General features: G+C 48.0%; 1 protein-coding gene across 1 annotated transcript; it reads right to left on the minus strand.

Moving 5' to 3' along the window:
- Nucleotides 1-1,320: 1,320 nt before the first annotated feature.
- On the minus strand, nucleotides 1,321-2,663 carry LOC125510182 (uncharacterized). The gene is made up of 2 exons (XM_087521468.1): nucleotides 1,916-2,663; nucleotides 1,321-1,816 (listed from the first exon to the last, which is right to left on the minus strand). The coding sequence occupies exons 1-2, from the start codon at nucleotides 2,456-2,458 to the stop codon at nucleotides 1,745-1,747; spliced, it is 615 nt and encodes a 204-aa protein (XP_087377594.1). The 5' UTR covers nucleotides 2,459-2,663; the 3' UTR covers nucleotides 1,321-1,744.
- Between the last annotated feature and the right edge of the window lie 14,597 nt (nucleotides 2,664-17,260).

Genomic DNA, 17,260 nt, shown 5'->3' on the forward strand with positions numbered 1-17,260 from the left:
GAATGTTGATATTTTTTTCTATGAAGTTGGTCAAACTTTACGAGGCTTAACTTCAGACAAATCTTATATGCAAACTAAGGGGTTGTTTGGTTTGTGACTAACTTTGCCAAAGATTGCCACACCTAAAGTTAGGTAAGTTTGACCAACTTAGATGAGTGTTTGGTTCAAGCCACACTTTAGGCAAGCCATACTTGGGCCCCACATGGCATACACTCAAAACGTGTGGCAAGATTCCCTTAGGCTTGCCAACTTATGGCTCTTATTTTGATGAACTAATCTTAGACAAGCTTGGCAAAAATGTGTGGCAAAGTATGGCAATGCAAGTCCTAGAACCAAACAACCCCTAAAAAGGACCAAAAAGAGTAGTAACATAGTCTAGGAATATGTGTATGTTACTCTCTACTGTGGCTAGTCTCGGAGTGATCGCAGTAGTACCACACATTTCGTCGTACGTGGCCCACAAGGATTGGCTACGCCGAGACAGACACGTCCCCCCCTGCCCTGGCACGCGCTGCGGAACGTTGTGGCGTGGTCTAAGCAAACAGTAGGAGGAGGAGTACCTGACTTTTCTCTTGTCAACAGACAATGGGCGCGGCCGTTGCTGGACTCGGCAGTTTTGTTTCGTGTTTTCAAACAAACTAATTTATTAGTAGAACGGAAAGGCCAAAGGGAGGAGGGGAGAGAGCGACGTCGCGGCGGACTTGCGGGCTTGGCTATTCGGATAGAAAGACGGCGTCTCTTTCCGACACCGACGTGCGAACAAAGCCGGGATCGTTGGTTGTATATATACTCTTCTTCCTCCGTCCCACAATATAAGAACATTTTTAATACTACAGTAATGTCAGAAACGCTCGTATATTATGAGACAGTCTCACAATATAAGAACGTTTTTTACACTATATTAATGTCAGAAACGCTCATATATTATGAGACAGGGGGAGTAAGTGTCAACTTTGTACTACTACTCTACAATGTCTATGTGTCTACTAAAAAGAAGAGGGGAAAGGGTAAATCCCAGCACGCCGTCGTCCGTCCATGGACCACGGCCACGGCCAGGGGCCGGCGGAGAAAACAGAGCGGCTGGGGGTGGGGATGAGGTCGGCAGGCAGGCGGGCAATTTGTCACCCGAAGTGTCGTTGTTCCAGGAGGCGATAGTTGCCACATTTGTGCAGGCAGGCCGGGCTTCCCTCGGCGAGGCCGTGGCCTCCCTTTCTACCCTAATCCCTCCCACGCGACAGCAACAGCAACAGCAACACAAATCATATCATCACGGTAACTAACAACAGTAATAACAATACTAGCACTAGAACTAACAGTAAGTAAAGTAGCACCATAATATCATTAATCACCAAGTCAGCAAAACAAGAACCAGCTGCTGCCTGGCTAATCCACAACGGCTATGATTACTAGGAGTTCTACTACTGGTAGCAGCTGCCGCTGTACAGATTAAGCTGCTGCGTCTTCTTCCCTTTCCTCGCGCATTGCCACCTCTAGTTTAGCTGAGTGACCAAAAAGATTGAGACAGCCCCGGCCGGCCTAGTGAAAGTCAAGGAAAAGGAGGAACACAATAACATCCATATGGATTTACAGGGACGATGATGGATGATCACCGTAGTAGTAGCTGGTAATAGTTACTAGTAAGTGCTAGCTACTGCAACACTCTAGCTATGTGAGTAGTAGTAGTGGCGGTGGTGGCTGGAGGAGCTGCTTGCTTCGATCTCGACCCCTCGGGAAGGAAGAAGGATCAGAAGGGCGCCGAGAGCACCCTCTGCAGCGTCTTCCTCACCGGCACCGACACCTCCACCGAAGCCTTGAGCTGCCGCCGCCGCCGCGAGGGTCCATGGAGGAGAGGGACGGGTTAGGTACGGCCAGGAATGGTTCCGAGAGACGGAGAGAGCGGGGGGTGCCTGCTTACCTGGTCGTACTTGAGGCGGAGCTGCTCGTTCTCCTCGCGCAGCTGGTGCACCTCCGACTCGATCTGGGTGACGTGGGCCTGCTTGCGCGCGCGCGAGCGGGACGCCGACTCGCGGTTCTTGATCATGCGCTTCTTGCGCCGGTCCACGGGCGCGGCGGCGCCCCCGCCGGCGCCGGGGGCCCCGGGCCAGGCGGCGGCGCCGTGGCCGTAGCACATCTCGCGCTCCAGCGCGCGGCGCGCGGGGCCGGCGTCGACGGGCGCGATGCGGGGGAAGGAGGCCGCGGCAGAGGAGAAGAAGGAGGTCGGGGACGCGGCCGCATTGCGGTAGCAGCCGCCGCCCGGGTGGAACGGCGAGCCGGCGCCGACGCCGCCGGGGTGGAACGGGGAGCCGCCGCCGACGCCGGTGGCGGCGAGGAGCTGGAGGCGGGTGTTGAGGCTGAGCGCGGTGGAGATGGCTGCGGCGGAGGAGGGCGGCGGGGGCGAGGCGCTGGGGCTGGTGGTGACCGCGCCCCACAGGTCGTCGTCGTCGGCCTCCATGGCCATGGCTCGCTCTCTGGGTGGGTGGGGGTGATGTCCGTATGTATCTCAGCTTGGCTCGCTCGTGGTGGTAGTAGTAGTAGTATGGCCCCTATCTATCTATGAGTCCGCCCGGGCGGGTGCGTTTGGGGCGGCCGCTTCTTTGCCTCTTTTGGCCGAGCAGGTGGTTTGCTCGGTCTGCCTCTGCCCCCTCCCTCCGTTTTTACCTCCCCGCACCCTCCCTCCCCCCTCGCTCACCAGACAGCGAGAGCTCCATCGAGCTGGTGCCTGGGCCGGCGTGGGGCTCGCTCGCTCGCTCGGTCGCACGCACCCGCCCTCACTGCTCGCTCCGTGGCCAGAGACAGCCAGTGCGCGCGCGACGAGTGCGCCGCGCGCGTGGTGTGGGCGCGAGCACTGTCGGCGAGCGCGAGGGCGAGAGGCGTCCAGGTGGCTCGCCCGGTCCCGCCGCGGGGGGGTGGGGCCCGCTCCGTCTCGCTCGCGCCCGGGCGGCCAGTGGCAGCGCGCCTGGTGGCCTGCGCCCGCGCCCTGTCGACGGCTCTGCCCGGTGTGTGTGTGTGCGCGCGTGGCACTGGTCAAACGCCACCCGGTCCCGGGCCACATGCGGTGCCGCAGCGGCCTGTGCCACTCGGCCCAATGGGGGGCGCCACTTGCTCGCTGCCTTTTTCTCTACCTGCTCTGCTCCTAGATTCACTCTAGATAGATCGCTACCTGTAGGTTTGCTTCCGTGGGTTATTCGTGACACTTCTTCTGTAAACGGATCGTGTGTGCGTGGCAGTGCACCAGCCGGAAGGTGCTCCTCCTGTTGCTCCTCCCGGGTAAGCAAAACGCCAGCGCTAGGCGCCGGCTGGCCGGCCGGCCGGCCCAAAACTTTGGCCGGTCAAGCGTGAGCCGTTCAGATCGACCACCCCTGGCCGTGTGAGCCGTTCCCCTTTCTTCTTCGACGCATCGGATCCCACATGCGCTGCAGGGGAGATCGCCGCCCCGCCTGTCGGACCGCTCGTGTCGCTGCCCCCTCCCCCCCCCCCTCCCCCCCTCTCTCCGTGCCGTCCATCTTCATCTACATTTGCCCCCCCCCCTCCCCTCCTATAACACCCGTTGTCGATGGACGTGCTCGGCCATGGCTCATTGCAGCTCCTACTATGAATGGTCGTAGACGCGCAAACGCTGGCACGGAGCCTCGGCCCGCGGCGGCTGGAGCTCTCCGCCCTTGTGGCTGCAACATTGGGAGTGCAACATCTGCGTGTCGACGCTCGTTCGCCCGAGTGCACACGACCGCATCGTCATCGTCTTTACTGGATCACCCACTTCCACATGTCGCTGTCCTAGCAAAACAACTCGACGGTTGTAGCTTTTCAGTTTGCTGGTTGCAACAAAAAATCGTGTCACCCCGCGGTCCCCGCCGCCCAAACAGTACCACTCCATCAATGTGGCAAAAAATTCATTGATTCCAGCATCTACCGTTGTTGCTTCTGTTGGAAATATGCCCTAAAGGCAATAATAAAAGGATTATTATATTTCCTTGTTCATGATAATTGTCTTTTATTCATGCTATAATTGTGTTATCCGGAAATCGTAATACATGTGTGAATACATAGACACCAACATGTCCCTAGTAAGCCTCTAGTTGACTAGCTCATTGATCAACAGATAGTCATGGTTTTCTGACTATGGACATTGGATGTCATTGATAACGAGATCACATCATTAGGAGAATGATGTGATGGACAAGACCCAATCCTAAACATAGCACAAGATCGTATAGTTCGTTTGCTAGAGTTTTTCCAATGTCAAGTATCTTTTCCTTAGACCATGAGATCGTATAACTCCCGGATGCCGTAGGAGTGCTTTGGGTGTACCAAACGTCACAACGTAACTGGGTGACTATAAAGGTATACTACGGGTATCTCCGAAAGTGTCTGTTGGGTTGACACGGATCAAGACTGGGATTTGTCACTCCGTATAACGGAGAGGTATCTCTGGGCCCACTCGGTAATGCATCATCATAATGAGCTCAAAGTGACCAAGTGTCTGGTCACGGGATCATGCATTACGGTACGAGTAAAGTGACTTGCCGGTAACGAGATTGAACGAGGTATTGGGATACCGACGATCGAATCTTGGGCAAGTAACGTACCGATTGACAAAGGGAATTGTATACGGGGTTGCTTGAATCCTCGACATCGTGGTTCATCCGATGAGATCATCGAGGAGCATGTGGGAGCCAACATGGGTATCCAGATCCCGCTGTTGGTTATTAACCGGAGAGCCGTCTCGGTCATGTCTACATGTCTCCCGAACCCGTAGGGTCTACACACTTAAGGTTCGGTGACGCTAGGGTTGTAGAGATATGAATATGCAGTAACCCGAAAGTTGTTCGGAGTCCCGGATGAGATCCCGGACGTCACGAGGAGTTCCGGAATGGTCCGGAGGTGAAGAATTATATATAGGAAGTGCAGTTTCGGCCATCGGGAGAGTTTCGGGGTCACCGGTATTGTACCGGGACCACCGGAAGGGTCCCGGGGGTCCACTGGGTGGGGCCACCCATCCCGGAGGGCCCCATGGGCTAAAGTGGGGAGGGGAACCAGCCCATAGTGGGCTGGTGCGCCCCCCTTGGCCCACCCCATGCGCCTAGGGTTGGGAACCCTAGGGTGGGGGGCGCCCCACCTGGCTTGGGGGGCACTCCACCCCTTGGATGCCGCCCCCCCTAGGAGATCCCATCTCCTAGGGCCGGCGCACCCCCTAGGGGGCCTATATAAAGGGGGAGGGAGGGGCAGCCGCACCCTTGAGTCTTGGCGCCTCCCTCTCCCCTGCTACACCTCTTCCTCTCGCAGAAGAACGGCGAAGCCCTGCTGCGGTGACTGCTGCATCCACCACCACGCCGTCGTGCTGCTGGATCTTCATCAACCTCTCCTCCCCCCTTGCTGGATCAAGAAGGAGGAGACATCACGCTGACCGTACGTGTGTTGAACTCGGAGGTGTCGTCCGTTCGGCGCTAGGATCTCCGGTGATTTGGATCACGTCGAGTACGACTTCCTCATCCCCGTTCTTTGAACGCTTCCGCGCGTGATCTACAAAGGTATGTAGATGCAATCCGATCACTCGTTGCTAGATGAACTTATAGATGGATCTTGGTGAAACCGTAGGAAAATTTTTGTTTTCTGCAACGTTCCCCAACAGTGGCATCATGAGCTAGGTCTATGCGTAGTTCTCTTTGCACGAGTAGAACACAATTTGTTGTGGGCGTAGATGTTGTCAAATTTCTTGCCGCTACTAGTCTTATGTTGCTTCAGCAGTATTGTGGGATGAAGCGGCCCGGACCAACCTTACACGTATGCTTACGTGAGACCGGTTCCACCGACTGACATGCACTAGTTGCATAAGGTGGCTGGCGGGTGTCTGTCTCTCCCACTTTAGTTGGAGCGGATTCGATGAAAAGGGTCCTTATGAAGGGTAAATAGAAGTTGACAAATCACGTTGTGGCTTTCACGTAGGTAAGAAAACGTTCTTGCTAGAACCCTATTGCAGCCACGTAAAACTTGCAACAACAATTAGAGGACGTCTAACTTGTTTTTGCAGCAAGTGTTTTGTGATGTGATATGGCCAAAGTTGTGATGAATGATGAATGATATATTTGTGATGTATGAGATTTTCATGCTATTGTAATAGGAATCACGACTTGCATGTCGACGAGTATGACAACCGGCAGGAGCCATAGGAGTTGTCTTTATTTTTTGTATGACCTGCGTGTCATTGAGAAACGCCATGTAAATTACTTTACTTTATTGCTAAACATGCTAGCCATAGTAGTAGAAGTAATAGTTGGCGAGCAACTTCATGGAGACACGATGATGGAGATCATGGTGTCATGCCGGTGACAAGATGATCATGGAGCCCCAAGATGAAGATCAAAGGAGCTATGTGATATTGGCCATATCATGTCACTATTATTATTTGATTGCATGTGATGTTTATCATGTTTTTGCATCTTGTTTACTTACAATGACGGTAGTAAATAAGATGATCCCTCATAATAATTTCAAGAAAGTGTTCCCCCTAACTGTGCACCGTTGCGACAGTTCGTTGTTTCGAAGCACCACGTGATGATCGGGTGTGATAGATTCCAGCGTTCACATACAACGGGTGTAAAACAGATTTACACATGCAAACACTTAGGTTGACTTGACGATCCTAGCATGTACAGACATGGCCTCGGAACACAGAAGACCGAAAGGTCGAGCATGAGTCGTATAGAAGATACGATCAACATGAAGATGTTCACCGATGTTGACTAGTCCGTCTCACGTGATGATCGGACACGGCCTAGTTAACTCGGATCATGTTATACTTATATGACTGGAGGGATGTCTATCTGAGTGGGAGTTCATTGAATAATTTGATTTAGATGAACTTAATTATCATGAACTTAGTCTAAAATCTTTACAACATGTATTGTAGATCAAATGGCCAACGTTGTCCTCAACTTCAACGCGTTCCTAGAGAAAACCAAGCTGAAAGACGATGGCAGCAACTATACGGACTGGGTCCGGAACCTAAGGATCATCCTCATAGCTGCCAAGAAAGATTATGTCCTACAAGCACCGCTAGGTGAAGCACCTGCTCTCCCTGCAGAACAAGACGTTATGAACGCTTGGCAGACACGTACCGATGATTACTCCCTCGTTCAGTGCGGCATGCTTTACAGCTTAGAGCCGGGGCTCCAAAAGCGTTTTGAGAGACATGGAGCATATGAGATGTTCGAAGAGCTGAAAATGGTTTTTCAAGCTCATGCCCGGGTCGAGAGATATGAAGTCTCCGACAAGTTCTTCAGTTGTAAGATGGAGGAAAACAGTTCTGTCAGTGAGCACATACTCACTATGTCTGGGTTACATAACCGCTTGACTCGGCTGGGAGTTAATCTCCCGGATGACGCGGTCATTGGCAGAATCCTTCAGTCGCTTCCACCGAGCTACAAGAGCTTTGTGATGAACTTCAATATGCAGGGGATGGAAAAGACCATTCCTGAAGTATTTGCAATGCTGAAATCAGCAGAGGTAGAAGTCAAAAAGGAACATCAAGTGTTGATGGTGAATAAAACCACTAAGTTCAAAAAAGGCAAGGGTAAGAAGAACTTCAAGAAGGACGGCAAGGGAGTTGCCGCGTCCGGCAAGCAAGCTGCCGGGAAGAAGCCAAAGAATGGACTCAAGCCCGAGACTGAGTGTTTTTATTGCAAGGGAAGTGGTCACTGGAAGCGTAACTGCCCCAAATACTTAGCGGACAAGAAGGCCGGCATCACGAAAGGTATATGTGATATACATGTAATTGATGTGTACCTTACCAGTACTCGTAGTAGCTCCTGGGTATTTGATACCGGTGCGGTTGCTCACATTTGTAACTCAAAGCAGGAGCTGCGGAATAAGCGGAGACTGGCGAAGGACGAGGTGACGATGCGCTTCGGGAATGGTTCGAAGGTCGATGTGATCGCCGTCGGCACGCTACCTCTACATTTACCTACGGGATTAGTTTTAAACCTCAATAATTGTTATTTAGTGCCAGCTTTGAGCATGAACATTGTATCAGGATCTCGTTTAATTCGAGATGGCTACTCATTTAAATCTGAGAATAATGGTTGTTCTATTTATATGAGATATATGTTTTATGGTCATGCTCCGATGGTGAATGGTTTATTCTTAATGAATCTCGAGCGTAATGCTACACATATTCATAGTGTGAGTACCAAAAGATGTAAGGTTGATAATGATAGTCCCACATACTTGTGACACTGCCGCCTTGGTCACATAGGTGTCAAACGCATGAAGAAGCTCCATGCAGATGGACTTTTAGAGTCTCTTGATTACGAATCATTTGACACATGCGGACCATGCCTCATGGGTAAAATGACCAAGATTCCGTTCTCAGGAACAATGGAGCGAGCAACCAACTTATTGGAAATCATACATACTGATGTGTGCGGTCCAATGAGTGTTGAGGCTCGCGGTGGTTATTGTTATGTTCTCACCCTCACTGATGACTTGAGTAGATATGGGTATGTCTACTTAATGAAACACAAGTCTGAGACCTTTGAAAGGTTCAAGGAATTTCAGAGTGAAGTTGAGAATCAATGTGACAGGAAAATCAAGTTCCTACGATCAGATCGTGGAGGAGAATACTTGAGTCACGAATTTGGCACACACTTAAGAAAATATGGAATAGTTTCACAACTCACGCCGCCTGGAACACCTCAGCGTAATGGTGTGTCCGAACGTCGTAATCGCACTCTATTAGATATGGTGCGATCTATGATGTCTCTTACCGATTTACCTCTATCATTTTGGGGCTATGCTTTAGATACTACCGCATTCACTTTAAATAGGGCTCCGTCGAAATCCGTTGAGACGACACCGTATGAATTATGGTTTGGGAAGAAACCTAAGCTGTCGTTTCTAAAAGTTTGGGGATGCGATGCTTATGTCAAGAAACTTCAACCTGAAAAGTTCGAACCCAAGTCGGAAAATGCGTCTTCATAGGATACCCTAAAGAAACTATTGGGTATACCTTCTACCTCAGATCCGAAGGCAAGATCTTTGTTGCCAAGAATGGATCCTTTCTAGAGAAGGAGTTTCTCTCGAAAGAAGTAAGTGGGAGGAAAGTAGAACTTGATGAAGTATTACCTCTTGAACCAGAAAATGGCGCAACTCAAGAAAATGTTCCTGAGGTGCCTGCACCGACTAGAGAGGAAGTTAATGATGATGATCATGAAACTTCAGATCAAGTTGCTACTGAACTTCGTAGGTCCACAAGGACACGTTCCGCACCAGAGTGGTACGGCAACCCTGTCTTGAAAATCATGTTGTTAGACAACGGTGAACCTTCGAACTATGAAGAAGCGATGGCGGACCCAGATTCCAACAAATGGCTTGAAGCCATGCAATCCGAGATAGGATCCATGTATGAAAACAAAGTATGAACTTTGACAGACTTGCCCGATGATCGGCGAGCGATAGAAAACAAATGGATCTTTAAGAAGAAGACGGACGCGGACGGTAATGTTACCATCTATAAAGCTCGACTTGTCGCTAAGGGTTATCGGCAAGTTCAAGGGGTTGACTACGATGAGACTTTCTCACCGGTAGCGAAGCTGAAGTCCGTCCGAATCATGTTAGCAATTGCCGCATTCTATGATTATGAGATATGGCAAATGGACGTCAAAACGGCATTCCTTAATGGTTTCCTTAAGGAAGAATTGTATATGATGCAGCCGGAAGGTTTTGTCGATCCTAAGAATGCTGACAAGGTGTGCAAGCTCCAACGCTCGATTTATGGGCTGGTGCAAGCATCTCGGAGTTGGAACATTCGCTTTGATGAGATAATCAAAGCGTTTGGGTTTATGCAGACTTATGGAGAAGCCTGCGTTTGTAAGAAAGTGAGTGGGAGCTCTGTGGCATTTCTCATATTATATGTAGATGACATACTTTTGATGGGAAATGATATAGAGCTTTTGGACAGCATTAAGGCCTACTTGAATAAGAGTTTTTCAATGAAGGACCTTGGAGAAACTGCTTATATATTAGGCATCAAGATCTATAGAGATAGATCAAGACGCCTCATAGGTCTTTCACAAAGCACATACCTTGATAAGATATTGAAGAAGTTCAATATGGATCAGTCTAAGAAGGGGTTCTTGCCCGTGTTGCAAGGTGTGAAATTGAGCTCAGCTCAATGTCCGACCACGGCAGAAGATATAGAAGAGATGAGTGTCATCCCCTATGCCTCAGCCATAGGTTCTATTATGTATACCATGCTGTGTACCAGACCTGATGTAAACCTTGCAGTAAGTTTGGTAGGTACGTACCAAAGTAATCCCGGCAAGGAACACTGGACAGCGGTCAAGAATATCCTGAAGTACCTGAAAAGGACTAAGGAAATGTTTCTCGTTTATGGAGGTGACGAAGAGCTCGTCGTAAAGGGTTACGTCGACGCTAGCTTCGACACATATCTGGATGACTCTAAGTCACAAACCGGATACGTGTATATTTTGAATGGTGGGGCAGTAAGCTGGTGCAGTTGCAAGCAGAGCGTCGTGGCGGGATCTACATGTGAAGCGGAGTACATGGCAGCCTCGGAGGCAGCGCATGAAGCAATTTGGGTGAAGAAGTTCATCACCGACCTAGGAGTCATACCCAATGCGTCGGGGCCGATCAAACTCTTCTGTGACAACACTGGAGCTATTGCACTTGCCAAGGAGCCCAGATTTCACAAGAAGACCAGGCACATCAAGCGTCGCTTCAACTCCATTCGTGAAAATATTCAAGATGGAGACATAGATATTTGTAAAGTACATACAGACCTGAATGTAGCAGATCCGTTGACTAAACCTCTCCCTAGAGCAAAACATGATCAACACCAGAATTCCATGGGTGTTCGATTCATCACAATGTAACTAGATTATTGACTCTACTGCAAGTGAGAGACTGTTGGAAATATGCCCTAGAGGCAATAATAAAAGGAATATTATATTTCATTGTTCATGATAATTGTCTTTTATTCATGCTATAATTATGTTATCCGGAAATCGTAATACATGTGTGAATACATAGACACCAACATGTCCCTAGTAAGCCTCTAGTTGGCTAGCTCGTTGATCAACACATAGTCATGGTTTCCTGACTATGAACATTGGATGTCATTGATAACAAGATCACATCATTAGGAGAATGATGTGATGGACAAGACCCAATCCTAAACATAGCACAAGATCGTATAGTTCGTTTGCTAGAGTTTTTCCAATGTCAAGTATCTTTTCCTTAGACCATGAGATCATATAACTCCCGGATGCCGTGGGAGTGCTTTGGGTGTACCAAACGTCACAACGTAACTGGGTAACTATAAAGGTATACTACGGGTATCTCCAAAAGTGTTTGTTGGGTTGACACAGATCAAGACTGGGATTTGTCACTCCGTATAACGGAGAGGTATCTCTGGGCCCACTCGGTAATGCATCATCATAATGATCTCAAAGTGACCAAGTGTCTGGTCACGGGATCATGCATTACGGTACGAGTAAAGTGACTTGCCGGTAACGAGATTGAACGAGGTATTGGGATACCGACGATCGAATCTCGGGCAAGTAATGTACCGATTGACAAAGGGAATTGTATACGGGGTTGCTTGAATCCTCGACATCGTGTTTCATCCGATGAGATCATCGAGGAGCATGTGGGAGCCAACATGGGTATCTAGATCCCGCTGTTGGTTATTGACCGGAGAGCCGTCTCGGTCATGTCTACATGTCTCCCGAACCCGTAGGGTCTACACACTTAAGGTTCGGTGATGCTAGGGTTGTAGAGATGTGAATATGCAGTAACCCGAAAGTTGTTCGGAGTCCCGGATGAGATCCCGGACGTCACGAGGAGTTCCGGAATGGTCCGGAGGTGAAGAATTATATATAGGAAGTGCAGTTTCGGCCATCGGGAGAGTTTCGGGGTCACCGGTATTGTACCGGGACCGCCGGAAGGGTCCCGGGGGTCCACCGGGTGGGGCCACCCATCCCGGAGGGCCCCATGGGCTAAAGTGGGGAGGAGAACCAGCCCATAGTGGGCTGGTGCGCCCCCCTTGGCCCACCCCATGCGCCTAGGGTTGGGAACCCTAGGGTGGGGGCGCCCCACCTGGCTTGGGGGGCACTCCACCCCTTGGACGCCGCCCCCCCTAGGAGATCCCATCTCCTAGGGCCGGCGCACCCCCTAGGGGGCCTATATAAAGGGGGGAGGGAGGGGCAGCCGCACCCTTGAGTCTTGGCGCCTCCCTCTCCCCTGCTACACCTCTCCCTCTCGCAGAAGAACGGCGAAGCCCTGCTGCGGTGACTGCTGCATCCACCACCACGCCGTCGTGCTGCTGGATCTTCATCAACCTCTCCTCCCCCCTTGCTGGATCAAGAAGGAGGAGACGTCACGCTGACCGTACGTGTGTTGAACACGGAGGTGCCGTCCGTTCGGCGCTAGGATCTCCGGTGATTTGGATCACGTCGAGTACGACTTCCTCATCCCCGTTCTTTCAACGCTTCCGCGCGTGATCTACAAAGGTATGTAGATGCAATCCGATCACTCGTTGCTAGATGAACTCATAGATGGATCTTGGTGAAACCGTAGGAAATTTTTTGTTTTCTGCAACGTTCCCCAATAGCTTCCAACAAATTTGCTCACCCGTTGCAGGTATTTGTCCCTGCCAGTGGTGAGGTCGAGTTCAGCAAAAAAAGAGTAGCTAGTTCCAGCAAAAAAATGGTAGTCGTAGCAAAAACGACCACGTCAGCAGTCTGGTTCTAGCGCCGGTCATGTGTGGTTGCAAACTTGCAACTTCCTCTTTAGCCGATTCCAGTAAAATGACACATCGGTGCCGGCAGCTGTTGGTTGCAGCTCACCTCATTGGTTATCTGGTTCCAGCACCAGTCATGTGTGGTTGCAACTTCCACTTTAGCCGGTTCCAGCAAAATGACACATCGGCTGCACACTAGTGTCGGCAGCTGTTGGTTGCAACACACCTCATTGGTTGTCTAGTTCTACCGCCGGTCATGTGTGGTTGCAACTTCCACTTTAGCCGATTCCGACAAAATGACACACCGATGGCGGCAGTTGTTGGTTGCATCTCACCTCATTGGTTATTTGGTTCCAGCGCCGATTATGTGTGGTTCCAACTTCCTCTTTAGCCGATTCCAGCAAAATGACACACCGGCTGCACACCAGTGTCGGCAGCTGTTGGTTGTAGTACACCTCATTGGTTGTCTGGTTCCAGCGCCGGTCATATGTGGTTGCAACTTCCACTTTAGCCGATTCCGGCAAAATGACTCACCGCTGTCAGCAGTTGTTGGTTGCAGCACACCTCATTGGTTGTTTGGTTCCAATGCCGATAGTGTGTAGTTGCAACTTCCCCGTTAGCCGGTTCCAGCAAAATGACATGTCGGTTGCACAACGGTGGCCGGCGCGTGTTGGTTGCAGCAACGGGCTGCTGGGTCGACGTTCACACATGCGGCGTGGGCGCGACCAAGTCCCCCCAGGCACCATGGCCATAGGTCACAACCTTTGTAGATGCCCCCCGTCATGTTGAAGTGTGGCGGCTTGCCTTCGTGAGCACCTATGCCCTCTGTAGAGGCTGTAGGGGAGAAAAAAAGGGGACCACGACATGCACCCTTCATCGAGGCTGCACGGGAGAAAAGGGGGTACCGCAGTCATGGAGGAGAGCTTTCATGAGCGGGGCGCATGGAGGAGGAGGCGCCCGCGGCGTGGCTGGGTTGGGTCAACGCATGTGTGGAGAATGGCTGTGAAAGAGAAAAATATCGGGAGGATGGAGATAGAGGAAGAAGAGATAAGGTGGGGTCATTTTTCAAGACGCGCGATAAGCCTCGATCGCGTGGTTCGCGTGCGAATGGCACAAGCTTCAGCCGGTCTCCCACCCAAAATCATTTACTTGCAAGTGGCCCTGTACGTGGACATAATTTCCGGTGTGTAACGGGTCCATTTTCGCCCACTCGTTTATGTAACGGGTCCATTTTCGTCCGCTCGTTTCAGTAAACATTCAAACGTCCGAATTTTTAGCTAGCCAATATCAAATCCAATACGAAGGGTCTAATTTAGACATCCGAACGCAATGTAAGGAAAAGTGTTGCACTTTAGACATGTTTCAAGCGACTTTGAGAACCATAACCACCGGTTTTCACTTAAACTTCTAGATTATGAACCTGATTGTAATTTTGCTGATTATTCTACATATGTTGCCACAGAAACTAGGGCGTGTTTGATAGTCTGCATTTTTTCAGAGTCATTACATTTGTGACGGAGTTGGGTCTGGCTAACTAAATACACATCAAAATCAATGTTCTGGATATAGTTTGGTAGGCTATTGATGACCCAGAAGTATAAGGGTTCTATCATAGGCCTTTTGGTCATCACGTCGCTTGCTCGGTAGCTCGCCATCACGGATTTTTTTCAAGACGCTCACACATTTGTTTGGGCTTTTTCTCTTCTTTTGTTGTTGCTTTGCTGTGAAATGAGAAAAATGTCCATGGGTTTAAGAAATCAGGAATTTACAAAAATTCATGATTCTGAAAAAATGTTCACCAATTTACAAAAATGTACACGGGCTTAAAAAACTTCATGGAATAAAAACATGTTCGTGCATTGGAAAAAATTTCACAAATTCAAAAAATTGGTCGCAAATTTGAAAGAACATCATGAACTTAAAATTGTTTGCGGATTTTAAAAAAACTTCATGCATTCATAAATTGTTGATGCATTTGAAAAATCACCAATTTGAAAGAACTTCACTAATTTGAAAATTGACCATGGATTTTTATGAATTTGAAAATTTTCCATGGATTCATAAAATGTTCACGTATTCAAAAAATGTTCGCAAATTTGAAAATAGTTTGGGGATTTTAAAAACTTCATGCATTTGATAAATTGTTCGCAAATTCGAATTTTTTTTGTGCATTTGAAGTAATTTCATGAAATTGAAAATTTCCGCGAATTTGGAAACTGTTTGCGTATTTGAAAAAACTACACAAAGTTAAAAAAACAAAGAAGAAATCGAGGAAACGGAAAGCAAAAGGCGTTTGGAAGCTTCTAGAAGCTTCACAATACCGGCTGGAGAAAGCTTCCCATAAACCTGAAACGCAATCTCTAGATGGGCTGGCCAAATATCCACAAACAGGTAAGCCATGGGCGAGACCTCCTAATTGGCATCTTTAGCGCCAGCTAGGGAAGTGGCGCACACCCTCTAGCTTAGCAGGCCGCCGCCCATAGCGCACACACGCTTCTCTCGCCTCGCTCGCTTTATTTTTCTCCTCGCTAGCGAATTGACAGTTGACAACGATAGTTAATCGTTGATGTTAGCATTGGCCATTGACTCTTAAACTCGTGAATTAGAATTAAAAAATCAGGTTCAGAAAAATATTAGAGATTTAGAAAATTCACAATTTCTAAAAAGTTTGTCAATTTGAAAAAAGTTTGTGAATTCGAACAAACTCACAAATTTGAAAAAGTTCACGATTTGGAAAAAAAATCATGAATTCAAAAAAAAATCACAAAAATGAAAAAGTTCATGCATTAAAAAAGATTCACGAACTTAAAAAAAAATTGAGAAAAGTTCATAAAAAAGCAAGACTTGAAAAAGTTCATAATTTTAAAAAATCACAAAAATGAAAGAAAGTTCACGAATTTTAAATAATACAAATTATTTAAAAGAATCCTAATTTGGAAAAAGTTCATGAAAAATTGATAAAAAATTCGGAAATTTTCAAAAAATCACAATTTAAAACAATTGGCAAATTTGTTGAAAGTTTACGATTTTGATAAAACTAGAAAATAAAAAAAGAAAGAAAAAGGAAAAAATAAAATGGAAACAAAATGAGAAAACAGAAAACACTGTGCTGGGTAAAAAGCCGTTGAAAACCGCCTAGAGAAAAACAGTCAGAACATTCATGGGAAGGTTTCCGAAAAAATAGGTGGAAAAAAGGACTTACATGGGTCGGTCCATGGAGATAGACAGTATTGTGGTGCGCCGGTGTTGAAAACCACTATAACCTGCGCATAAGGCGTCGAATAGGAGTTGAAGCTATATGCGCTGAAATAGGAAACAACTCCTGTGTATATGCAAGATGATTAATTAAGGTTACCTCTTGCAAAGGTCATTCGCACCTTTTCAGGTGTTGACAAGTGATGCATTGCATGCACGTCACTTATTGCGATATGAGAGTTTCATTTTTTTTCGTCAATTCGTTCGTTCAAACGTTTAATCTCTTGAACCATGCATGAAATCCTAAACCGTTTTCGCCGTTGGATTTGTCACATCGTGGTCTATGAAACTAGATCTCATGTTAATAGATTTCGATAAGCTTGAGAAAAAAAATTATAACCGAAAGCATGTTCCTTTTTACTCTTTTTTTTTCTCTTCGGGGGGCACACCTATGCTTCTCGCACAAACAAATTTGTGTCTCCACGAGAAGCAAATATGTGCCTCTCTTGAAAGCAAAAGAAATGTGTTTATTTTCCTTTTCTGAGAGGCAGAACTGTGCCTCTCAAAGATGCAAATCTACGCCTCTCATGAAAGAAAAATAACGTGTTTTTCTTTTCTTTACCAAGATGCACAGCCTCTTGCGAAAGCAAATTTGTGGCTTCACAAGAAGCAAAAAAAACTTTGTTTTTTCTAGAGTCACAACTGTGCCTTTCGCGGTAGAAAATATGTGCCTCTTATAGAAGCAATTTTTTTTTATTTTTCGAGAGGCACAACTACGCCTACACGAGAAGCAAAGTTGTGACTTTGGTGCAAGAAACAGAAACACGTTTCCTATGCGTGTCTTCTGAAGAAAAAATCAAAATTTCCCCAAAAAACTAGGTAAAGTCGCTAGGGCTACCCCTTAATTAATTGCGCTACGGGTGCCCCTTAATCTTTTTTTTTCTTTGAGAATCTGCCCCTTAAATTTTTTTTGAGGGGTTGCGCCTTAATCTTTTTGAGTGCCCCTTAATAAATTGCTCTCATATGTCCAACAGAGTCCATTGCTAACTGGGCCTATCCTGAGTTATACTTGGATCATAAGTAATCGCAATAAATTGTACGTACTGTTGTTTCACTCGATTCGCACCGCTGATACCCAACAGGCCCGTAGAGGTTGCAAACTGAAAAACAGCATTCACATTTCCTGTTTCCGTATGCACGCTGGAGATGAAAATGAAAAGAAAGAATATAATCCACAGCCATTCTCAACACTACAGAATATAAGGACAATGTCCCTGCGGCTGCATCAAACACTAACTGTAAGCCCAA

This window comes from Triticum urartu, chromosome 5A, assembly GCF_056163025.1.
Source record: "Triticum urartu cultivar PI428250 chromosome 5A, HENAU_Tu73, whole genome shotgun sequence".
Taxonomy (NCBI): domain Eukaryota; kingdom Viridiplantae; phylum Streptophyta; class Magnoliopsida; order Poales; family Poaceae; genus Triticum; species Triticum urartu.

Bases quoted from the DNA above. Each gene is read 5' to 3' on its own strand.
- LOC125510182 (XM_087521468.1), bottom strand. From the start codon at position 2,458: ATGGCCATGGAGGCCGACGACGACGACCTGTGGGGCGCGGTCACCACC. The intron at 1,817-1,915 runs GTAAGCAGGCAC...CGGCGGCGGCAG, and splicing joins TCCGCCTCAAGTACGACCAG to CTCAAGGCTTCGGTGGAGGT.